Consider the following 25,912-nt stretch of genomic DNA (forward strand, 5'->3'; position numbering starts at 1 on the left):
AAAGACAATAACCAAAGAAATAACAAAGAGTATCCATGTACAAAGTAAGTTAGGAACTGTTAATGAAGTTTAAAAAAAAACTCTATTAAATATGATAATAAAAGACAACATAAACTATGAAATACCCTTTTAAATATAATAATATAAGACAACATAAACAATGAAACAACAGAAAGGGTCAGAGTTTTTTAAAATTTAAGGTCATGGAGAAGAGTTTTATCTTCAGCAGGGACTTAAAATTGTTGAGGGACTGGGCAGATCTGATGCGGGAGGGAAGACTTATCCATAACTTTGGAGAGGCCAAAAGCTCGATCTCCTCAATTTTTATGTTTTGAACTTGGGACTTCCAAGAGCAGCTGGTTAGTTGACCTCATAGGTCTTTTCCGAGAATGATGATGCAGAGGGTCAACAAGATAGGAAGGTGGGACTCCGTTTAAACCCTTAAAAACAATCAATAGAAGTTTTAAAAAGTCCTAAAATGGACATGAAGCCAGTGAGGAGAGGCTGAAAATTGGCACAATAAGGTAGCATTTCATATAAACTGTAGCTGCTGCAGAGAACACTGAGCTACGTCAGTATAGACAAAATTACAGTAATCTAGCCTCGATGTTATGAAGGCATACATTTCCTCTTAAGAGTCACTTGTGCGCAGACAGGATTTTAATTCTGTGAAGACTTTGGGGTGGAAAAAGGATGGTTTGAACTGCTGAGATGGTAGGCTTGTCAAATATACTGTAAATGAACAGTCAAAAATTGCATCAACATCTTTGACTGATGTAAATAAGAGAGAAGCAAGAGGACCAAGAGCGGCCTGCAAAGTCAACCAAATAACAGCCGAAGTCTTTCTGTTTTTTTGAGAATCTTGCCATTATTTTGTTAAGACATAGATCTGGACATGATCTGAAAGGCATTAAGAAAGTATTATTAAATTAAAGTTCTGTGATGAGTGATACGAGGACCTAGAATTTCAAACAGCTTTAACGCCAGCCTTTAATTTCTATGCAGTAGTAAACCTTAAGTTTGATGATTTGTGATCATATGTCTTAAGTGGTATTAAAGCTGTTTTCAACAATTTTCTGATTAAAAAACTGATTTGGTGCCCTGTAATGGCTGCTGGGCGATTATGGCAAAAATCAAAATTCAGATTAAGTAAAATTTTTACCTCGATTACGACTGATGAATCATTCTCCCACCCTCAACCTCAACTTAGTTTGTGGGGTAAATATTTTTATAATTCTATAAAAAATAACTGAAAGTAACCTTCACAGATGAACAATTTATGGTTATATTTGAAATAAATTTTTCTGTGAAAAAAGTGAAATTTTCCCAGAAAAGTAGCAAGTGTACAACTTGTATTACGTGCTAACAAAATAAATGCTGCTGTATAAAAAGTAGAAAATAACTCACATTGCATAGTCAGTTCATGTTTGAGTTTTAGCAAGCTGGATGATGCGGTGTCATGTGACTGCTGCTTCTTCTTTTGGGTTTCTGGCAGGCTACATGCCTTGTGATACTTGGCTGCCTATTAAAGATTGCACAGCTAGTAGTGTGTTCTTAAGGGATGGGAGTAGTAGAGAGAAAATTACAACAACAAAAAAAACTGAAAAAAGACACAACATGTTCATGTCAGTAAGAGGTTCTAAATGTTGGTTTTGATTATCTTTAGATTAATTGCCCAGTACTATCCTGTATCTCCTTAAAACTACATTTAATGTTATGTAAAAGGTTTTACATATAAATGCATAGCATGTAAACTCAGCCGCTGGGGGTTCTCAATCAAAACAACAACAAAAGATGATCACAGGCTATAGGGGAGTCATAGGAGGGTTCCCTGCTACTCCATTCCCCAAACCTCAAATTAAAATTAACTCTAAAAGGACCATTGTTAAGATGATGGTAGAGAATAATCATGGTTCATCACAAGAAAACAGCGCAAAACATGAGCGAGATACAGCAACGGAACGCAGCTTTCAAGTTGCAGTTCATGTTTCTTTATGTAGCAGTCTTTGATGTTAAATCAAGCATCTCCACAGGAACAACAATAGTATACCGTCTCTGTTATTGTCAACAGATATGTCCTATTACAGCTATAGTGGTTAAGGACTCCTCTTGCTTTGCAAGCTGGTTGAAACATTTGGTAATGTAATTGCTAGGATATAAAGTCATTTTAAAATTAATTTTAGGCATCTTAGTGGAAAGGTTCTACAAACTATACTTGTACCTTTATTTTTCAAAAGTTTAATAAGAAATTCCCAAACCCATCAACCCCCTCTGTCCCCTTGTAAGTACCTACAATAAAGACACTATGTTATCATTACAGTTACATTACAGTCATGTCTCAGGCATGAAGGCAGCGCCATAACATGATAAATTACTTTAATAAAAGCAGTCACGTTTTAATCTATGACCATTTCTTTGGTCTTACACAATCTTGCGTGTCGCAGCGTGCAGAGTTAAAGTTAAATATTTATTTTCCCTTTGTTCCTCTTCATACTAATCCAAGCCACTGCATAATTACATAAGAAACTAAACTCATATAACTCTATTTATATGCAGATCTTTTACAGTACATTTCACAAAATGCTCCCTCAGAATAAGTTTGTGGACTCGTACTTTAAATAAATGACTTGAATTTTCTTTATTTCTGGAACAATTTGCACTCAGTAAATGGATGGCACTTAAATACCTGCCTGATGATAAATTTAGGCCTTCCTCTAATTCCTTTACAGAAAATCAATAATGTTTTATGATGCACTTAAGGTGCTGTTGGTAATATTTTTCTGGGACTGAGCCCATCTAATGTTGCAGAAATAGCTATGAATGACAATGTTTCCTAAAAGCACAAGATGAAATACACACAGCAGCACTCTGCCTACAAACAGGTAATGCACCACAGCCTTTATTATCTTTATTACAAAAACAAAAGCTGCATGTTAAAATACATTGTTCATTGATGGGTCCTTTTCTTGACATTTTACACCCATTTATCTTGCCTTGGTAGAGGCTGCTGATGTGTCAGTGTCAAACATCGTGTGGTTACCTTTTTCATATCACACAATGGACCCATTGTATTAATCTGGGGTGGTGAGAGCAGTAAATCCCTAGCATTTCAATGGAGGAGAGATAATACCACATAGTGAGATTTATTCATATCTTTAAGCAAGATAAGAAACACTCAGAGAAATGTAAGGCTACCCAAGCTGCTGTATTAAGAAAACTATTTCCAGTTTGGGTTTTTTTTGCATTTATCAAAATTTGAAGAAGAAATAAGTCAAATTTAAAAGTGCAGAAATCTGGCATGCTCAACAGTGGTAATTCTCAAGAGGTAACAGCAAAATAAGCTGTTTAGCATTGGCAGAGAAGATTTGTCACATTTTTCATGGGCACAACTCACATGCACAGCTCTGCTGCTAATACACCAAACACAAATTTCCTTACTATTTGTGCTAAGTTTATTTGTGTTCATGTGCATAGAAGTGACAGAGAAAGCCTGAACGATTAGGCTGGTTAAACAAAAATGCTGTCTTTGACTGACTTTGGGTTGAAGAAAACAAACAAACAAACAAAACCCATTAGCTCTGGCTGCTGCTGCAAGAAACATTCAGACAAAGGCTGCTAGCTGTTGCTGCTGTTGGACAGGCATCCTTATTCTTTTTTCAATGCAACCTTGGCAAATGCTCCCAAACTTTGCATCACGTCCAGTTAAGCCTGCCACACACCCAAAATGTTTAAAATCTCAAGCAATTTTAAAAATGTGAGAGATCCAGATATATATAATAATAACAGACTTTGACAGTTTTTGTTTAGAAAGTTTGTGGTGTGCATGGAGATGACCAACACAGCACACCACATACTTACCACTCTCAGAACTCCAAATCTCCCTCAATCAACGGCAACTTTAGAGTAAACAAAGCTAAATGTGGCTACCTTGCCATCCACTGTAACAGCAAACTTCTCTGCTTCTCAGTAATTGTGGTATCCTTGCTATTTCTTTGTTTGTTACATAGAATAGATCAAATCAGGAAGCAAGCTAACTGAGGGAGGAAGCTTAACAATCATGCTTGTGCCCGCACTGCTCTCCTCAGTATTTCTGGATTTCAGGTTTTCTGGTTATAAACATTGAATAAGTTTACTGTTGATGATTTCAAGTCATGGCAGCAAGTGATCAACCTCCAAGTAGAAGGGAAAGGCCATGCTTATCACAACTCATACCACAGGGACGTGTGGCCAGACAATCCTAAGAGCCATCTGACAATCTGGCCTTTGCTGGAAGGGTACTTGTCCCAAACTGGCACAATTATATTGTAATGTGTATCCCACTACAGATAGAAATAGAAATCTTGTGTTAAAATCAGTGTTGAAAATCATATTTAAGGTGGCATACGGTAAAATTGCGATGTGCTCACTGACAGGTCAGCAAAATGACTATTAGGCATAGGTATGTAAAAGCTAAAAAAAAAAAGTCAGTTTTAGGTGAGAAACTAGAATAAATACATGGTATGAACGCATTTGGCTGCATAATGGTTAATTCAGATCCCTGTATAGTCTGCACTAGTGTTACTCGTCAATTACAATAATTTCTATCATTTTTTTATCAGTTTAGACTCATAATCCCAGGCAAGCTCTCCCTCTAAAGTGTAATGCAGAAGCCTGCCACTAGTAGCTACTGTAGCTGATTGTTCTTAAGGCCTACTGCCATCCTGTCATAATGCTCTTTACTCCCAAATCAATAACTGCTATCAGCTATAGCATCTTATGGAACAGCACAGTTCAGCTCCATTTTGATCAATAAATGGGAAAAAAGCTCTCCAGAGTTTGTGTCAGTTTATATTCATATATATCCGAAGAAAAGAGTGACTATATTCAGCACAGGACTGTGCATGTTGACCTGTAAGGATGACTGAAGGCCTGCGGTGGCAGCATTGGTAAAGTTAGCTGCATTCTGCCAGCCACATTTGCACTGTTACTATGTGACACTGTTTACAGTTGCACTGTGAAATCGGTATACAGAATGAATGTTTGACTTTGGAGTGGTCACTAAATGCAATTATATTTTGTGTTTAATTAGATGCAAAATTACATCACTATGACTACAGATACTGTTGTCTTAAGGAGAAACATTCTTACTTTCCCATTAATATAAACAAATCTATTGTATTTTTTAATGACATACTTTCTCATCTTTCCACCAAATAATAGAAAGAAATAGCTGAAAAATTAGTTGGAAATTACTATAACTAAAAGTACTTCATTAAATAATTAGCAGTGCATTAATAAGAGTGTTTTTATTAATTTAGCATTTTGGCTAATTAGGTTGGTTTTAAGCGAGTCCGTAATCCAACTAAAAGTAATGTATAGACAACTTACGTTGAACTTAACCTTAACCTTAAACTTGATATGCGTTTTGTTTTGTTTAGTTTTTTTTTTTTTAAGTTTTCATGCGCTAAGACTATAAAGGGTAAACATAATGACTAAATGTGGCCACTAATGAACATTTTCATCTAAAGACTTTGATTTAATGTAAAACAGCTGCCCAAAGTAAGAATTAAGCTCATAACAGACTGAAAAAAGCACAAAATAAGGAAATACTCTCTCAGTGACTATCTTTTTAGTCCTTCAGAGAAAATTATAACACATTTTCTCTACTGAGATAAAACTTATCAGATCGATTCTGGTCAGCCTCAATAAACCAAGTGACCCCGAGCTAAGTGAAGATAAGACAGAGAGTGATGTCCGGAGCATTAAACCAATAAAAACAGGATTTTACACTCAGAGAGATTACTCCTACTGTATTTTATAATCAAATATGCAACACAGCTTTGAGGAACTACATGTTTCACTTACCATCCCTGCCATAGACAAGACTGTCATATTGTCATACATTTCCTCTCTACTGGAAGTCATTTGTCCAGTAATCAGATTTCCACAGAAGCCTTGCAAACTGAAGCTCTCTCTCTTTCACACACATACATAAAGCACATGGCACGATGTCACATGTCCCTGCAGATGACAGGACTGAAAAGTAACTTTTGAAGGAAGATGAAGGAGATATTCATGTAATTACTACAGCACAGACTCAAACAGGCAGTCCATGGTTACATACACACAATCCTGATGTGTCATGTGTCTCCATTAGTGACCAGATCCAGCTGCGGTTCTCCACTGACCTCCATTTCATTGATTTGTCTGTGACTGCAGTCAAACATGAAGCAATACACACACAAACACTTCCACAAGGCATAAAGGGGAGAGCAGTATTTTCTGTTTAAAATCAATGGACTTTAAAACATACTCATTTGGCAGGACTAAATTCATTTGAGGGTCAGCTTGTATTCACAACACGCTCACTGTCACCACCCTTTGCTGTTGATAACTGAACAATCCAGGGAGACTAGCTCAGAGTGAGCTAGGATTTAAGCTGGATCTTATTCAGCATTTTTGGTTATGACAAAATATACATAAATTAAGTTTGTTTGTCAGGGTATTAGCCATGATTAATGGGCCCAAGCCGCACATAATTCGTCTGTATCCAGAAAACATTACAGGTAATTCATATTACATTACTCAGCACGTTCTCTCTCCTGCCCTGTGATTGACTGGCGACCAGTCCAGGTTGTACCCTTCCTCTCACCCAGTGACAGCTGGGATAGGCTCCAGTCCCCTATGATCCCAAGTAGTATAAACGGTGTAAAAAAATTCGATGGATTCTCCCTCCTTGACTGACCCCAAAATTTGCATTGTGTCTAACTTATCTTTCTTGTTGCTTTCTTTGAGTTTGTCAGGGTTTTCTTCTCCTGCTAAAAAAAACTGGGGGCCATTCACATGGAGACGAGCCAGTTCAGTGAAGGCTATTTTTTGAAACCAGGTCCCAGACTGAACAAATTTGTATACGCCAGCTGTTTTGCCTCTGTGTGTACAACCAAGCACATCTTTCCTGAAATGATCACGTCATAGCCCACTTAACTTGCATGCACAAGCCCATCCAACAACAATAATGGTGGATTACATGATTGTGGTCATGTCATCTGCTCCTCTGCTACCACCGGTATCGTGCTTATGCAGACACTTCATAAAACGATGCCATGTTTGTTGAAAACTTATTCAAAATGAGACAGAAATATATATCGTTTTCATATTTGTGTGGACAAGGTCTTAGTTCGCCTTGTAGTGTTGTAAACAAATTCTGAATCTGAGGAAGAGGAGGCTTCTGAAGGAGCTCAGAATGAGCAGAAGTATTTTGGGGTTGCTGAGAGACTGTGAAGTCAGTAATCTTGATGTGTGCCTTGGCAAGACACTTAACCCCAATTTGCTCCCACTGCTGCATCAGTGGTGTGTAAACGTGTGTGAACAGGATCAGTTAATGCTGATGGCCACTCTACACAGCAACCTTTGTCGTCACTGTGTGAATGTAGAATAAAAGGTTAAGAGTAACCTGGGATGTGAAAAACACTTTGAACAGCCAGACACCTACAAAAGCACTACATTTAAAAAAAAAATCCATTACTGAGTAAAAAAATAAAAAAATAAAGTCAAAACAAAGAAGTCCAACCTTTAGTCAACGACATAAAACTGGGCAGTCTGTTACACTATGGTCAGTAGCACAAAGCAAGAAAATGATTCCACACTGCATTTCACTATGTTAAAGGTATGACTCTATCTAAACAACCTGGTTGGAGGTTCACAGTACAATGGTCTTGTTCTTTTTTCATCCCTGAACATTTTGTAGCTTAGATAAAATAATACATGATTTTATGTATTTATCTATATGTGAAATATCCAAAAGAAGAAAACTAAAAAATGTAAAATTTTTAACGGTTTCTGGTATTTTCCCTTTTCAGTGCAACTGTATAATAAAATAGATGATTTTGTTAGTTATAAATTAATTCATGATTAATTATGATTAGTGCATGTATGTCTTTGCATTAATCATATGATACATTGTCAATTTCGGCACACTTTGGTAAAGTCACTGCAACGTCCCCCTGCAGCCATAATGACTTAAAATAAGTCTGCCAAACAGGAAGTTTATTAAACTTGGTTAAAGACAGTATATAAATCCAAAATTCAGTTTTAAATGCAAAATAGTGGAATTTCAAAATGTGACAGAAAAAAAGAGTAACTGGGATTTACGACAGAAATTCTGACATTAATGAAAATTTTTTTAAAGAAATAGTCATTTGAAAGTCTTACTTTCAAATCTTTTTCTTAATATCCATTATCAAAATAACAGAGATCTCATCTTTTTTTAATTTGGTGTAAAAAAAGGATCAAAGTTTTGAAAATTGTGACTATCTTAGAAGAAGGTTATGATTAAAATATATTTCCATTCTCTGTTTTGCATATTCAACTTTAATCAGAGAAACACAGTCAAAAAAAGTGGTATCAAATTGAGTTAAATTTTCATCTTTATGGTTGAATCTAAGTTAGATTTTTGGGTTTGTATGTTGGGCAACATTGTTACAGCGGGTGGACCCTTAACACCATCTTCTGACATTGTTTTGATATAGCGGCTCCTAGTGGCGTGCATTTAAACAATTAAGACATAAATTCTTGCTTCACAGATATGTATTTATTTAAAGTATTTTTCTGTTACTAGCAGTTGTCTGTTAAAAACAAAGTTATAAAATAATCTTCAGGGAGCTTGAGTCTGCTTTTCTCATTTCTAAACTGGTAAATACACTATGTTGTTTATGGATTTCTTTGGATATGTTTGTCTTTTTTGATAACCTATAAATCTACCTTTTCACTACAGAGGGCAACCTTACAATCTTTCCACACACACAGGCAAACTTATAGTCACACACACATGGAGTCATGTGAGGGACCCCTCTGGCCTCTTTTTCTACGTCATGTGAGCAGGGGGCCTCAGTGGTGACTTGGTCTGGCTTCAAAACACTCACTCTGTCTCTGGTCTTACTGATGTCACCATTAAAGTGCATATTCTACCCAACATATTTCTTGGTGGATAAAAACTAGATATGTGAGGAATCAAAGTCCTATGTAAAAGCACCAGAATAAAGTAGCAGATCATGAGTTTTTCTGGGGGGTAGAGGAGTGCAGCAGAACCCCAGTGAACACAGGGAGGATAGCATGGCAGGGTAAATGATAGCAGTATTGATCTCCAATGCTCTTTTATAGCCCTGTCATGTCAGTTTAGCACCTTGGCAACACTCGCTTTAGAGCTGCATCGATACTGAACTCTGGCCCTCAGCTAAGACAGATAGAAAGAGACAGATGAAGCTAGACAGGCAGAGGGTAGACAAATAAATATAAAAATACACTTCAAGGTAAAGACTACATATCTCTGACCTTAGAAGTGAAGTGTGAAAAGTGAGGACAAAGGCTCAAGCCTCCCTGATAGACTGCGAGCCACATGCTCACACAATAAATACTAGGCTTGTGGATTGGACTGCATGAATGAGTTTCAACTGATTCCTTTTCTTCTTTTGACTCTCAGTTGATATTTAAGGGTGAAATGCAGTTTCAAAGCCAAGATGATACCAGCTAGTATCATCTGTAAGAGAGAGTGGTGGGTAACAAACTTCTAAGAGTCAGGTATCAGATCCACATGGACAAGACACTCAGTATGTTTCTATGTCCAGTTAAGTCAGTCTTTGATTAGCCTAATTATGCCTTCTCGCTGCATTTCTTTTTGTGTTGTTGTACAAGCATTAGGGTAGTACTGATGCAGCAGGTGGAACTTCTTTGTGTTGACTTTTTATATCTCTGAAGCTGGATCCAACAGTCACTGGGTTTCAGGACCTCTCAGCTTCAAAACTCAATCCTTAGTCCAATAGAGTCTCCCACAACGAATGACAGTCAAGACTACAGCTAGGACACCACACAACCTCCTGCAATTTTCTGTCTGCCATCTATCATTTGTTCTCTTGCATCAGTGAAGTTGACCAATGGGAGCACAGAATGCTCTGCAAAAGTCGAAAGCAGGAAAAAAACTGACTCAGAACAATTTCAGCCAGACTAACATGCTTACAACTTTAGAAGTCCAGGTTTTGAATCTACTATCACAGTTGATCAACATTTCTGACATCATGTAACTGAACTGACTGACTGTTACGAAAGGTAGGAAGGCAGACTGGAATCTCAACGGAGCAATTCAGTGGTCTTCAGTTGTCTTTAGAGGTGTCATATTATTACGCTCATTAGGGCCTTTCAAGGTACCCTTTTGCATCTGATACAGACACACATCTGTTTTATGTTACTATGTGGTATCTGTTTTGAGCCTGTTTTTCTCCCATTCTTACAAATGTTCAGGTCTATTTAAAGGTAACTCAGCATTAAAGTTCAGTAAAGTGATACAATTACACAGGCTAAGCATACCACAAAGTTTTGTTTTGCCCCCCCCCCCCAATTTTCATTCTCTAATACCCAGCTCAACTCTCTCTCAAATTTACTGGCTTAAACTCTGGAGCTGGAGTGTTAGTTCAAGCCACAATCTCAGCCAGTCTGAGAACTGGACTATGTCCTTTATTATTCGTTTTTTCATAATAAATCTGATTTTGTAATTGCTTTTTCAGTCTCTGGGGAAGTTACTCTAGGTAACTTGCAAAGCCATCAGATGCTGCTCTGCAGTCAGAAAGTTAGAACCTGGATAAAGGTTAGATCTGCTTTGATTTACTGCAGCTGACTTTATATTGTTTATGCTTCTTGTGGTGCTGCTGGCTTAACAGAAAAATTGTCCTTTGGAAGAGTAATGATATCTTAAATCAAACCTTAAGCATCTATTTCAAGATACCACGTTCTGTCTAATATATCCTAGTGTCTGTTAAAGGGGACATATTTTACCCTTTTAAGACAAGTTTATATTGGTCTCAGAGGTCCCCAAAACATGCCTGAGAAGTTTGTTGCTGAAAAAAACACTCCAATATAGGAATTTTTGCATGTCTGTTTCAGCGCTGCTCAAAATTAACCGTTTCTATGTCGTTTCTGTTTTAAACAGAGCGACACACGGTAGTGTTTATAAGGCCATGGCTGTATTAAACTTCTAGGGCTGTAGAATGTTTTCTAATGCACAATTGCTAATAATCACTAATTGTGATTAATCACATTTTTAATTTAAAAAAAATCAATGATTCTTCATTTCAAATCTTTTTTTTAACTCCACATCAATAGTGTGAAACAATTCTTATAACTGTCTAGATTTAGAGTCAATGAGTGTAAAGAGATGTAGTTATGATCCCTGATTTATAGATTCACTTCTCAAATGAGACACCTTGAAAGTGATATCCAGTGTTAAACACTGTTATTAAGAAATATGCAGAGTGCATGTACAAAGTGACTCAGTGAAGCCCAGTGCTCAAAATTAATTAGCCAGTATTTGTACTTTTCCGACATTTCGGTTAAATTGAATTATGTGTGTATGTAACTCAGTTACAGCACATTTTTACATTATTATTTTGCACGTCTCATAACACACACAAAATCCTTTCACCCAACTGAATTCATTTTTCCCCACACAAATAGCTTGCTAATTGTGTAATTAAAGCTTAGATTTATATTTCATTAACGTGGAATTGTATTACAGTCTAAGCTGGTCTAAGAACTGGAGTAGGTGCTTTTGATTAGCTTTTGAGCCTTTGAGCTGATTTCCACTTGATTTATGGGTCACTGGGTGGAAGGTGTACTATAAAGTTTCCATATCAAGCTTAGATTTGGGAAACAATCTTAATTTCACTCTTACCACAGATTTAAAAATATGTTTTTGTTGTAGGAGATAAAGTGCAAAAACAGTGCTGGAGTAATAGTTGGTCATCCTTTTTCATTCATGAATGCTGTATTTAGCTGAATGGATTTCCTACAACTGGCATTGAATACCATTCTTACAGACTCAGAGGGTACTGTCTGTGGAGTGTCCATTTAGATCAATCTTCAAAAGTTATTATGGAGTCAGCCTTCTACATTTCTCACATATGGTTACCAGGAGACTGTATATTTTCTTTTAGGGGTGGATGAGTTGAATTACATTTGAAAGTTGTTGAAGGGTTGTTTCACAATGGGGACCCAGGCCTGGATCAGAGTCCACTGGAACCCAAAGTACAGTTCATATAATCAGTGTGAACACAAGCATACCAGATTCAGTATAAATGTGATTATTTGTCATGTCTCAAAAATGCTAAAAACTTCCATAATAGAAAGATGTATTCCACTGTCTGCACTGTACATAAACTAATGTCACACATTTTTACTGGAGACCCATTTATAATGGTGTTCAAGCCATGGTGGCCCCAATTCAAATTTGGCGTAAACTACTAATCATTAGGCAAGTTGACTGCATAAACTAATGTCTCTGACATTTTATCACTGTTCCAAACCATTGTGTAGGCTGCTGATAGTTTGGCTAAATTAATGCTTGACTCACTCTGGTCCCAACCTGGAGCTTTATGTTTTGCAGGCCTGGAAAGGGCCACTTCCCCTCCGTAACATAGACTTTCTTTTTGCATGCTTGGCCCCTTGGGCCCTAAGAGGTTGTCTGGTCTGGAACAATGCATTCCTTTTTCTTTAGCACAGCATAATTAAGTGTGACTGTAGCTCATCCAGTGGCTGGTAGAGCCTTGTTTGTGTTTCATTATAGTGGAGAAGGAAAGTGTGATAGGGTGGAGCTCCCCCATGTGACTCGATTGTATACTGTAAACATTAGTGTCACATTAACTACAGTAGGGAAGAAATTCTTAAAACTTACTTGGTAATCTAAAAGAAATTTCCCATGACCCACCCATGGGTCAGGGCCCAGACTTTGGGAATGAGCGCGCTAGTAGACACTATGGATGTGTCATCTTTTTTCTTCTTCTTTGCAGATTTGCAAATCAATAACGTGTGACACTACTTTCTGTATATCAGAGTGCACATATGAAAGTAGGCTCTTGCATGGAGCAATGTTATTTATGTGAAAGCAGACGGGGGGAGAGGGAAGTGAGAAGCAATAGTGGTCGGGCATAGTACAAATAATAGTTTATGTGAAAAGTTCCTTATTCAGTAAACTTCTCTCAAATCCCTTGCTGATTGTGTACTCATTTTTCCAGCTTTTAATCAATCAGTATGAGATTGTTTTACAACAAAGTCAAGTCTAAGAAGTGGAGTAGGTCCTGACTGATTCATTTTTTAATCTTTAAGCTGATTTCCTGTCGCTTTATTGACCGCTGAGGAAGTAACCATCGGTCACCAAGAAAGTTTCCATAGCTAGTTCAAAATTGAGAAACATATTTCACATTTATGACATGCAGATCTAATACTCCATACTGTCCACAGGGATTCAGTGTCAGGCTAAACTTGATAATATCAGACTAGTTATTCTCTCACAGAGTAGTAAGTCTCCATTATACTGTCCATTGTTATTCATGCTTGCTGAGGTTGTTTGGATGGATTTTATGACACCTGGTGTTAGATAACATCAACACTCAGCATACATGGTTTTGAAATTGGCTTCCACTGCCACTTCAATTCTGTTTGGTGAAGCAGAAAATGAACCCCTGTTTGCATTATCTGATAGTCACTAAGTATTGGATTTCACCTGCTGTATCTATTACTACAGCTCTACTGTTTATCTGTCATCAACAGGAAGGTTTAATTAATGGCTTTGTTTGGATGGGTGTAAATTAATGATTAATTATGGGCCTTAGCACTGCTTTTTGTTTATCTGTTGTTGAAAGTGATGATGCTTAAATATGAAATCATGTTTGCCGCTACAGCAGAGTGTTTGTGTGACACTGACCGGTCACAGGAGCAGGCCACTAGAAGGCTGAGAAGATTGTAGATGATGAAGGTGAAGATGACAGCTGTGATGGTGCCACGGGGGATGGAGTAGCTGGGATTCTTCAGTTCCCCTGGTAGGAAGAGAGATTTACTGTAAGTTCATACCAAAGTAAGCTCACTCCCCTAAACAACCTTGTATAGTTAAAATAAATACGTAATAAATGTCTTCACACACCTGACATGTTAGATCCAGCCATGATGCCAGTGCAGCCATTAAACATTACAGCAAAAACAGTAGCAAAGGTCATCATATTTCCTGTTGTGTAGTCCAAGACATAGTCAGCTGTTGGAAGAGATAACAGCAGATAAGTCACTGTTGCTGTACTTTTTATCATCATCTTCACTCTTCAAACAAAAAGTTCAATTAAGTTTGTTGGCACACAGTTGTCTTCTGTATCTGCTCCCTTCAAACTTCAATATGCTTTATAGCATTGAGTGAACCCTGTTTGAGCAGCAGCAAATACACAAACACAAATCTTATTTTGGTTATCTAAAGATAACCAAAATAAGAGCACATGGGCCCCATTTTACATGTTTGTGAACACTTAGTAAGTATCAAGTATTTGGGAACTGGCCAAGTAGACTGCCTCAGCAACCATGAAATAGCTTTACATCCTGAAATATAATCCTTGGGCGTGAACGTGCTTTATCAAAGTACATCCGATAAAACTTTTTATTACTGCAGCTTTCAGGCTCCGACTATTATGAGGTATAAGAAAGTATTGCAAACATGATACCACAAAGATGGAACTTGTTGTGGAGTTAGATGCCTTTTGAAACCAGAAAAAGTCATTACATTCCCTCCTGAGAAGCCACCAGTTTGCACTCCTAAAGGCAGCAATGTTGTATCATAGGACATGGGAGCTGCTGGTCTGCTGCTGCCTAAATCTTTTAGTGTATTGTTTGGGGTTATATAAATATGAGATGTTTGATGGCTCAAGATGCTTTTTGACCAGTCCACTGAGATATCTGTGAATTTTAAAAATGATGAAATGAAAGTTGTAGTGGCATTGGTATTCTCCATCACTGTGAGAGCAGGGAGACGCTAAGGTGAGTAGCATCCAGTTGCTGCTCTGCTAAGTAGAGATGTACCAATTGTGAAAATCAGGGATGATACTGATGTTTAACATTACAATTTAGCTGATGCTGATGCCAATTGTTTTTTTTTATCACTTCTTGTGGTGAAAGATTTCCAACATTTCTCTCAGGTTTGACCATGAAAACAGATCGGTTTGTCTAACTAGTCACTTCCTCCGTCCTGCAAAAAATATCTTTTTGGATTCAGCAGCTACATATATCAGATGCCATGATAAAATGTACTGGACACAAAAGATGGATATTAGTAACTGATATCTATTCACATTGCATCATTTGGCCGAGAGCTGATTTGTAAACAGAGCCCGTATTGGCTGATACCAATGATAAACTGATGCATTGCTGAATCCCAACTGCTAAGGTAGCTTAATGATGTTGTACATAAAAAGGACAAAATAGCCCACGATTTATGCAATTTTTAAAAATTCAAGGATTATCAGACATTTTTCGCAAGGCAATAAACACATCAGCACTGACAGCCCCTCTAAAAACTCTGGGACAACAGAGATTCTTCCCTGTCCAATGTTTCCACACACCTGTGATCTCTATGCAGCCTGTAAATGAATACAAACTAGCACTTTGGTGGCATTTACTACAATGTGGCCAACCATGAAACAAAATGGTTGTTTACCATTTTGTAAATACATCTTATGAGGTGCAGCAAAAAAGACTGCTTTAATTCAAATCAAGCAAGCGCTGGAAGTGGCCTATATGGGCCTTACGCAGCTCAGAAAAGTCCACTGGGGTCACACCATTACAGAGAGAGAGAGAGAGTTGACCCTAAACTATAGCTGCACAATGTTACTGACATGATTTTGGTATCAGCAAATAACAGTTTAAAAAGTTGATAATTGTATAGGCAGAAATTTCTGGTGTTATTTACAGCTGTTTATTTACTGCCTCTTTCCTCAGGTTATTTTGCTCCTTTAAATACTAGTTGTTGGGGTATAAAAAACTCATCACATGGTTATATCATAAACATGATTACTCTTTCTTCTTTGAAGTAAAAAAGTATTAAATTACCATGTCTGTATGCGTGTTTGTTATCTGCATATTCAGTCTGAATTCAGGATTATTCACAGCTTGACAGTATAATAGCTCTCACATGTGTCTGCATACATGCCCCAGTTAGGCCAGTTAGCTTAGGAATCATGTGAGTGGAAAAAAATCCCTGCAAACAGAGTGCAGGGCTTGGTTAGCTGTCCATGATAATCAAAACTAGAGACCATACAACATCAGATAATACATAGATCCTAAAAGTACAGAGCAGTGGTCTCTACAGCAGAGGCTGTGGCTCCTGTCAGAGTTAATCTGATATTGCATTGTGTGACGAAGGTGTAGATATCAATTCTATTCACATTTCTGTATAATATAGCTGAGCCAACAGCTGCCGTTAGTTTGCTTAGCACAAAGAGCAACTCCCAAGCACACCAATTAACAACTCTGTGAGAATATACTGAAGTATGAGTTAATATGTGTATGGTAGAATAGAGAAAATATATACATAGTAAAGTTATTATTACTTCAGGAGCTAGTCAAATAAAAGCTGAAGGCCAAAACAATCAAAATCTGTCAGTCTTATTTCAAAATAAATATAAATCAATTGAATAAGCTTATCAAATTTCCAACTTTACAACACAGTGCTTGGTATTGTATGCCAGCTTAACTAGAGGCTAAACCTACACAAAACCTTAGATTGAAAATTAATTCAATATGCATAAGATATTATTTCCCACTAAGCCCCTGCTGGTCACCTCTGACCTACATACACATGAAGTAAGACCAGGCTTGGAGTCCGTCATTGGCCAGAGTTAATGTTTTTTTTTTCAGTAGTCTTGTGTAATCTAACTGCTGCCTTTAACTCTAAGGAAGGAGGAAAAATGAGTTTTATCACCACCAGGGCGGCATGATATGAAAAACAAAGAAATCCTTCTTACTTATTTTGACAGTGTGATTGTGACACAATTCTCATTTTCAAGATAATTTTATCAATGTGGTTCTTTTTGATATTAGTCTAGGTCCTAACCAGACAAACATTTTTGTTTTTTTTACATCGAAGGACAAGTTGAAAGAACAGGCCATCTCTGAATTCGACAGTTCCTCTTAATTACAATGCTAAATTGTCATACTTATCTGAACCAACAAAATACAACTTCTGACATCTGAAAACTTCCTGTGGCTGTGTTTGGATTTACAAAGTACTGTATACGTATCAAACAGAGGTGTTTCAGCAGGTAAACCAGGTAAACCCAATGAAGAAACTGGAGCACACGAATCACTTGATGACATTCAATCAGGTGCAGAGGACTAACGTTTCGACGCGCACTGCGTCTTGAAACACCTCTGTTTGTTGCTGGTCCTTCTGTGAGCACCGACCTCCACTAGTGGAGGGGCTGAAGCGCAAGAGACTCTCTCACTACTGCATACGTATGTTAAGCATCAGCTACAACTGCACTTTATGTGGGCCAAACCCAGATAAAGACACTTTCAGTACCACACAATTCCGATTAATGACCACCAGTCCACCACTTCAGCTGCTTTTAAAGGAAATTATTTTAACTCAAAGCAAACTGCAGGCTTAAAATTTTGGACAGAGACTTGTGCTAACAAATTAATTTGGAGCTTTGCCTGTCAATCAATTTTTAAGTTGTGATTAATTGCTGGATATGAAATGAAATGAAAATTAATCACAACTTTAAATGCATGATTAAAATTAGGTTAGGTTACAACAAAGATTTACATTTGTATTGACAATATTAAGTCATTCTTGGTAGTGTCTTGATTCAAGATCAAATGAATACAAATGTATTTGTTCAATGATCTTGATTTTAGATTATTTTTTAAATGCTGTACTGCTACTCAACCATGATTTGAAACCATGACTTAGAGGTAACAGACAGTTTCAAAGTGTTTATTCTGTGAAATACAGTGGTTGACACTGTGAAACAATAAGACATATGCAGGAGTGCATATACAAAATGACCCACTAAAGTCTGCAATACGTAGTAAGCAATTATTGTGATCAAAAAATATTATGTGCTATTTTCAGACCTTATTTACAGTTAGATAAAGGCCTGCATTTTTGCAAATGAGTTAACATTAACAGCTCCAGTAGGAACAAAAAGTATGGACAGAAATATCCAGAAATGATGCAATGCACATGTTGGCATCAATTCTGGCATGATGTATGCTGCAGAGCATATAACTACAATCAAACCCCTCTCTTCTAGTGATTTCTGTTGATGAATAATGCTATAACTTATACAGTTAATCACATCTATTAGCTGTTCAATAATTCACTTTAATTTTAAGCCAATATGAAGAAACATGTTAAAAAAATAACATCTTATCTTTGTTCCCCTTACCATGCAGGTTCCCGAGCAAGGTGTCCAACTTAAAGCCTGTAAAGTTTGCTGTTGTGGGAAACTCTGTTCCATTAAATATGTTAGAACTGGGTAGGGTAACAGTTCGAGGTTGTACGGCAAAGAAGCTGACAAAGATGGTGCCCAGGACAAACATGACAACCAGGAAGATGAGGAAGGTGGCCTTGGCGTAGATGTGGGCCCCCACAAGGCACACTAGGAGACACAGCAGGGCGATAGCTGTGCCATATAGCAGAGACCACCAGTAGCCCGATGGCAGGACCTGATACTGGGAAGTTGGCAGTCCATCTAGCGGTGGATGAGTTGATAAAGAGGAAGACAAACATTAGAGGAAAGAAAAAGGGGTCAGATTTGTCAGTACTCATAAAGATTGACTGGAAATTTTCAAGTGTGTTGTAAAAGCAATGTTTACTCATTTGTTAATGCAAAAAGCTTGATAAACTTGATCAGTCTGGGATCTTTAATATTGTAGGAACCTGAGCCAGCCTAAGAGTGCTTCATGGCAGCCAGGGCAGACATTTTATTTGGCGCTTTATTTGGCTTTAGTGCCAGCCATTAGGAATAAAGAGAGTCTGAGACGCTTCCACAAGGATTTAAGGCACTTTTAAAACAATAACCAGTGTCCACTTACAATATTAAGTATGGGCCCTCCTGAATGATGTACTTTGCATTATATCTCCTTAAGCAAACATAGTAACACAGAAATACTTGATCTACCCCTTAATACAAGAATGTATCAACCTATTTTGTTCAGGTGAATAGTTAAAGGATACTTTATTGACATTTTAGGAAGAAAATCAAAGTACTTAAGAAGCTACTCAATAAGTCAACTACTTGAAGATATTGCAAAAAAAAACCCAAAAGAATTATTCAAGATTTTAATTATCAAACTCACCTTCTGGTACTCCGTAGGTGGCTACAATGGCTTCAACCAAACCCAAGACATACAGAGCACAGCCGCAGACATTAGCCAAGAAGAACATGATGCCAATACTTCCACCAAACTCGGGGCCCAGTGCTCGGCTTATCATGTCTGACTCAAGTTAAGGGAAGGTGCAAGGCCAACAGGTCTGTTTGTGTGTTATGTATGTCTATTACTGCTGATTTCCATTAGTGCTTCAGTCCTTTAGATATAAAAAGCAAAAGTGGGGGCTGTCTTTTTTCAGAGGGTTGAATTCCACACTCTAGGAAATTAAGAGTAAAACTAAGTATCTGGGACCTTGTAAGGAGGATTTTTTAAGTTCCTCCAAGCCCTCAGCAGCAAAACTGGACCATCAGAAACATTCAGGGTTAACCGCTAAAGTCCCTGTGCTTCTGTGAAGTCTCCCACCTGGTCCAAGCAATGAAAACGCAGAGTACCTCCTGAGACCCCAAGTCTAAAGAAAAGGTTTGTGAGGGAACAGCACCAGTAATGTGTTTGACATTTTGGAGTGCAGTAGAATCAATTTCTATCCTTTCTGTTAAGAATCAGACCAGAGGATTTGAACACATGTGTGTGAATAGCAAATATCTTTTGACAAATATAGGGTAGCAAACTGAAAAAAGCCAATGAACCTCATCAACTGACAATGTACGGCATTACGGAAATTTGCACAAATGACTCTTGACTCTGCTTGCACCTACAGCTCATTGTTAGCATGTGGAATATGTTTATTAAACTGCCATCTAGGTGACATGGTTTAATGGTTTAAAGGGTTAATGGGCATTTTGAAGGGTGTTATTTATCACATGCTTGTTGAAAAATGTTTGTAAGGTTCAAAACTTGTAAAGCCAACTTAAAATGACAAGAAATGAGAAAACTTTTAGTCAAATGATAGATTTTTGTATTTATTTTTAAGCAAATATGAGACACACCTGGGGTTAGACAACTTTCTGAACCAAGTAAACCTGTGAAACATGAGAGAATGATGACACTAATAACGGTACAACCTACTGTTACATTGCGAACTGTAATGAAGAATATCTGCAGTGATGTACACTCTTCTGCTGGATTGTTCCTTTTTGTCTGGCATCAATCACTGTCACTCTTTCATTCTTCACTGCTCCATCCATCACCCCCCTCTTCATCTTTGAGCCTCAGACCTTTGTTTTAAACATTGCCAAGACTTGGTTAACTGGCTTCTTTTTAGCCTAAGGCTGGTGCATGAACTAGTGCTGTTAAGCCCTGTGCACACTCCTAGGTTTAAACAGTGCTGAAAGCAATTAACCTGAGTGCTTGGTGGTTATTAAATGGATGCCATTGTCCCTTTTGAACTGTTATATCGACTTTGAAACGATTGTTTTAAAGTGGAAAAGGTACATAAGAGGCATTTGAAAACATTTTTCCAGGTCATTTGGGTTTTTTTTCCACCAAGGTTAAAAGACAAAGATTAAAATTTAGCTGCTTATTGATGACTTGAACTTCTTAGTCAGTGGGCAAAGTTCCAATGCTGGACACACGGCTTTAGCTTAGTTTAGCACAGAAATAGGAATGGGGAAACAGCTAGCCTGGCTGTCTTAATATTGCAGATTTATTTGCAGTTACTAAAGTCTTCATGAGCACTATCTTAGACATAGATTTCTTTAATTCATTCAGCTTTATCTTTCAGCCCGCGGAATGAACGCTTGAGAGCTGATCAGAGCTGCAACAACCAAGTGCCAATGACATAAAGCTGCATGTATCTAAGTGTATTGTTTGTGTTATCGCACATGTCAGTCTAATCTAAGGAGAAACTAAAATGAAATTTACTGTCCTTAAACCAGACATGGAAATCGCTTCTTATACATCAGCTAATGAACGACCTATCCAATAAATAAAAAAATACAACAATAATGAACAGGATGCTGGAATGTCGACAGTTTGTCTTTATCTAGTGAGGAAAGACATCCATTAGTGTGCGCTTTGGTATCTAAAAACTGACAGTGTTACTGATACTGCATAGACAGACATATTAATGTCATGTCATTTTTGATAAGGATACAGTATGCTCCTCCAGCATCAAGGGCTCCATTGGTTGAAATGGCACAGACGGACAGCACAGTCATAGAGATGATAAAGTAAGCCACCAGAAACATGGCGATGGCTTGGTAGAGTCCAGACTGGCCAACCACAAAGCCTAGGTAAACAAAAGAAAGTCAGACAGAAACATCAGCTGGTCAAAAAAGAAGAACTACAGCCTCGAAAGTAAAACAATGACAAAAGGAAGTTAAACCTCACTGGGATGGTCCCACTCATTCAGTAGAGGATGTAAAAAGACAGTGTGGCATGGCAGAAAGGCCAAGAATCATGCAGACATGGAGGAAATATAAGAAAAGATATTCCTTTATTAGTCCCACAAGGGGAAATTCCAAAATTTACAATGTGATCATCTCTGGGAAACTTGAACGACTCATACTGAAAGTAACTGTCTGATTTAGCACAAAATGACTTACCCTGACATTATGACTGCACTATTTTAGCCAAAATGATAATCACAATTAATTAATGATCTGATACCACTTAATAATCAATATAATTTATTAATTTTAGGTTTGATTTTTAGTTGTTTATTTTAAAATCACACACTTCCCAGTGTTCAAAGTTCAAACAGAGCATCAGAATGGAGAAGACTTAAAGGTGACGCTGAACATGCAACAGTTCTTAGTGATTTGGCAGGCTTTAATGTTGTTTATGTCAAATTCTCCTGATGGCATTTGAAACGTCACAGCAGATATCCTGCCTCATCAGACCAGGCTTCATTTATTCAATAGGGGTGGGACAAGAACCTGCGCCATGAGAGCAAACAGGCGGCTACGAAGCAGTCTTATTTAAGTGAAATGCTCCCTGCTATTTGTCCAGACCCTTCAAAATCATTTGTGTGGCAGCTAGTAAAGAAACGGAGCATATCTGATCCCCTCTACTTGTTCGAATCACTGCTGACCCTCCTAGCACTCTCAGCGAGGAGGGTCGTTCGAACCGCACATTACCTGTAGACTTAGAAAAATAAATCATCTCTGATTCAAATCCACTGCTGCGAAATGTAAGTGCACAGTCACAGTGAGGATACAGCATTTAGATAAATACACACAGATTCTCACAGACAGCCTGCAAAGTGATGATATTAGTTGCTTTCTCATTTTTCACCCTTTTGCCTGCTGCCTCATCTTCCCTTTTTTCTCTCACCCCATCTGTCACTCATTTATCAGCTGTTGGATGTATTTCACATTAATCAGAAACTTAACATCAGTAACGTAACAGCCTGTTTTTGCACTGCAGCGGTAAACTTAGCTGAACATTCTCCACCAGACTGCTTTATAGGCTTCAAAAACTGGAGCTACAGTCACAGACAACTGCACAATTTGGAAGCCAAATTCTTGATTGAGGTTGAAACTTTATTAATTGCCCAGCCAAAATTTGTGCATAACATGATAATCATCCAGCTATGAGAGGAAGATATAACATATCAAGATCTTTTCACATGAGAAGGAGCCATCTTGATTGTGTAGGAAAATTTCTAAACCAGTGGTTCTCAAGTGGTGGGGCATCAGGACCACAACTATAAGAAATGACAACACAGTTTAAAAAAAAAAAATCAGCCAAACATGTTTACTTAATGAAAAATGTTTCAGTTTTGACTGTAGATATTAAAAAATGGGATTAGAAAAGAGAGATAGGAGACAGAGTTGCTATGCTTTTCTTAATTAAAGAAAAGTTATTAAAAAGGCCATAAATTTTTTTAAGTTCTGCTATAAGAAAACTGTACATGTTTTCTTAAATTCTTAAATTTTCTTGCCAAAGCCTAAATTCTTTCCCATAAGGTTATTACTTCAACAGATTACAATGGTTTTTTATTGGCCTTCACCTCATAGTATTCACTGACACCACCTTGAACATGTCCTAATGTAACCTTATGTCAGCTCATTTAATCAGCTAACTAGCGTTTATCTTGCCTGTTTCAACATGGATTTCAACACTGGGGTACTAGTTTTACCATATTAAGGTTTGGGGGATCTTACCACAGCTGCTTTGAGTGGAGGAGGATGACTGACCTGAGGCAGCAGCAGACAAGTTAACAGAGATTTTCAAACCAATAGATGAAGACGCTGCATTTAGGTTTCATTCAGTCCACTATGCTGAGGCACTTAAAACTTATTGCTTTCATTTAAATTATATTCAAAACGTTATTAGACAATTGTTGTGTTTTTGTGTACCAGGGATTTATTTCAAATGCCTGGACTAGAGAAACAATGTCACTTTGTATGACCAACAAGACTCAACAGCAGTATCAAAAAGCTCAAACGCCACAGATTTTCAGATGTACAAAAATGCAGAACTGTGCCCTTATGCAACTGGGTTTAAATTCTGACCCCTATTTGTCAATGCATAAAATCTGCTCCATTATAGTTCTACTTTGTTGACTGACCTAGCTTGAATAAAGCTGGACAGAAATCTAAATAACCAGGAGTTGGACCAGACTAATATGCCAGAGTAAATGAACCACAGGCTTGTGGATTAGTCTGGTTCCCAGCCTACCCTCAAGGACCCAAATTGGCTAATTGCTGTAGGGATATTCTGGCTAAGAACAATTGTAACTGCTATATATTTAAAAACTCTTTCCGCAACGTGGACTCATTCGAGAAATCACTGTTGGACTTTGGTACCTGTTACTTTCATCCGCTTTATACATAGCTCTTATTTTTCAGTGTTTAACAGGATTTTTATGATTCAATTTCTAGGTTAATTCTTCTAGACCAAAGATCATTTCTAATGTTGTATTTTCAGGTTTGTATTTCCTCTACTTTGACCATATCAAGCAGCCGGTGATCCCCCTTTTTACAAGGTGTTGGACACAAACCAGTTTATTCAAGAAAACTGAGCCAGCTTGATTACATTTGGAGGCCTTCAATCCAGTCAGATCTTGGAAAAAGAGAGCTGATATCCCTTTCTACTTGTGGAAATGGGTTAAGCAACAAAGCAGGTTTAAATATTCGCAGTGATTTATAATGAAATGTTCCAAAGCAAAGTCATGTGCATCTGATCAAAGTATGACAAAACACATCAGTGTAACTTTACACACTGCTAGGATCATTTTTCTGGATAACCGATACTTCACACCACTGTGTCTCATTGTTTATAATTAGATACCAGAAAGAGCTGTAGCCGTAACAGTGTAAAGCTCTGCTTTCATCAACTTTGAACTTATCAATATAGGCCATCTTCCTAGAAAACAGGCCTAAAAGCAATAAACAGTGAGAAAAAAAGTGTTTGTAAATAGTTTTGGTAATGTTTAACACAGCAGATGCTTTGTGTTTAATACCAGGAAATCTCATTTGATTTGCTAAGATGTTTGTTTATGATAATGGGAACACAAAGATTCCAAAGATATTTTTTCTTGAACAACACAGAAGACTCTTCTTTCAAAGATTAAAGTGTTCACAGCTGATTATGTGTAAAACAGTTTCACATCCACTATGAAACCACTAGTTCCTCTCCAAACATTAGAAAAGAGAAAATGGTTCTGAAATCTGACATGGAGAGTTACAATGTGTTACTATGTATGAGACTAGAGCAGGTGTTCATTAAGCCTGATTTATACTTCTGCTTTGAATCTACGTCATGGTATCAACACAGGTTTACAGAAACCTAAGTAAGCTGAAGTCTACCCACATAGCCTAGCATGCATGGTCTCAAAAAATTTTATGACTATAAAATCATGAATATTAATCGCTCCTGTGAAAGCCACACTCTGTTTTTCAGAATCTCCCAAAGGGGAAAAAAGATTTAAACCTCCCACTCGCATGATGATTTCCATTTCATTCAGCAAAGTCCACAATTTTCTGTTTCTGTCCAGATGTGTTACTCTTCTTGCACCATCTGTTTTCACTGTATGGTGACTGTTGTGAGACTGACTCACAGCCAGCTTACTGAGAAGTGTTTCCAGTCAAACCAGCCCTCAACAGTAATGGTAACACCAACTGTATACTTTCAGTTTTCTCTAAATGCACAATTATGACCCAAGAGGGGGGAAAAAAAGTGGTAAAAATGGTGCCAAGTCATTCCGGTCTGGTCTGTGCTGTTATGTGTTCCAGCATGTTCTGAGCAGTGAAGCTGCCATTAAATTTAAAATTAAATGGAGTGATTTTTTAATTGTCTTAGGTCCCGTGCAGTTTGTGACAGGACAGCTGCACACACTTGCAGTAACTCATTATACAAGCCACCTTGGTATAGCCTATAAGCTGAGCCAACTTTTGGATTAAAAACGGTATTAAAAGTGAGACTTTTACACCAGATTTTACTCTATTAGGCAAAACAACACAAATTGAAAGTCCTGTGATTGGTCCACTTGGTAGCATCGACTGAATGCTGGTCCACAAGTAATGTCTATAGGCATTTGTGTACTCTGTTGGTTAATGGCTGGAGATAATTAATTAATATGTCAAATCTACTTCCCAAGATCTGGAAAAGTCAGTATCTCCTCATCCATCTGTCTGTGGCTGAACAAGGGTAACACATCCCCCCATCTCTGCCTCAACTCATTAAGTGGCGATACATTCCATCTCTTACACTGTCTCCTCTCTTTTCTTCTTTGCAATGATTGCAGGATAATCATCATTATTTATAGGCTCCAACTCCAAAACATTATGCTTGGTTTCAGCCACCATATTTTCCAGTACAAACAAGCAGAGAATATGACGAACCTAAGAACTGG

General features: G+C 37.6%; 1 protein-coding gene across 1 annotated transcript in view; it reads right to left on the bottom strand.

The window, feature by feature from the left end:
• The window catches only part of zgc:153039 (uncharacterized protein LOC767698 homolog), a 109,254-nt gene that overhangs the window by 79,180 nt on the left and 4,162 nt on the right, over positions 1 to 25,912 (bottom strand). Inside the window, exons 2-6 of the mRNA XM_041796024.1 lie at positions 21,206 to 21,340; positions 19,141 to 19,278; positions 18,228 to 18,533; positions 13,943 to 14,050; positions 13,727 to 13,838 (exon numbers count right to left, since the gene is read on the bottom strand). Of these exons, the coding sequence (XP_041651958.1) occupies positions 13,727 to 13,838; positions 13,943 to 14,050; positions 18,228 to 18,533; positions 19,141 to 19,278; positions 21,206 to 21,340 (799 nt within the window). The remainder of the gene's footprint in view (positions 1 to 13,726; positions 13,839 to 13,942; positions 14,051 to 18,227; positions 18,534 to 19,140; positions 19,279 to 21,205; positions 21,341 to 25,912) is intronic.

The sequence above is a fragment of the Cheilinus undulatus genome, linkage group 2 (genome assembly GCF_018320785.1).
Source record: "Cheilinus undulatus linkage group 2, ASM1832078v1, whole genome shotgun sequence".
NCBI lineage: Eukaryota > Metazoa > Chordata > Actinopteri > Labriformes > Labridae > Cheilinus > Cheilinus undulatus.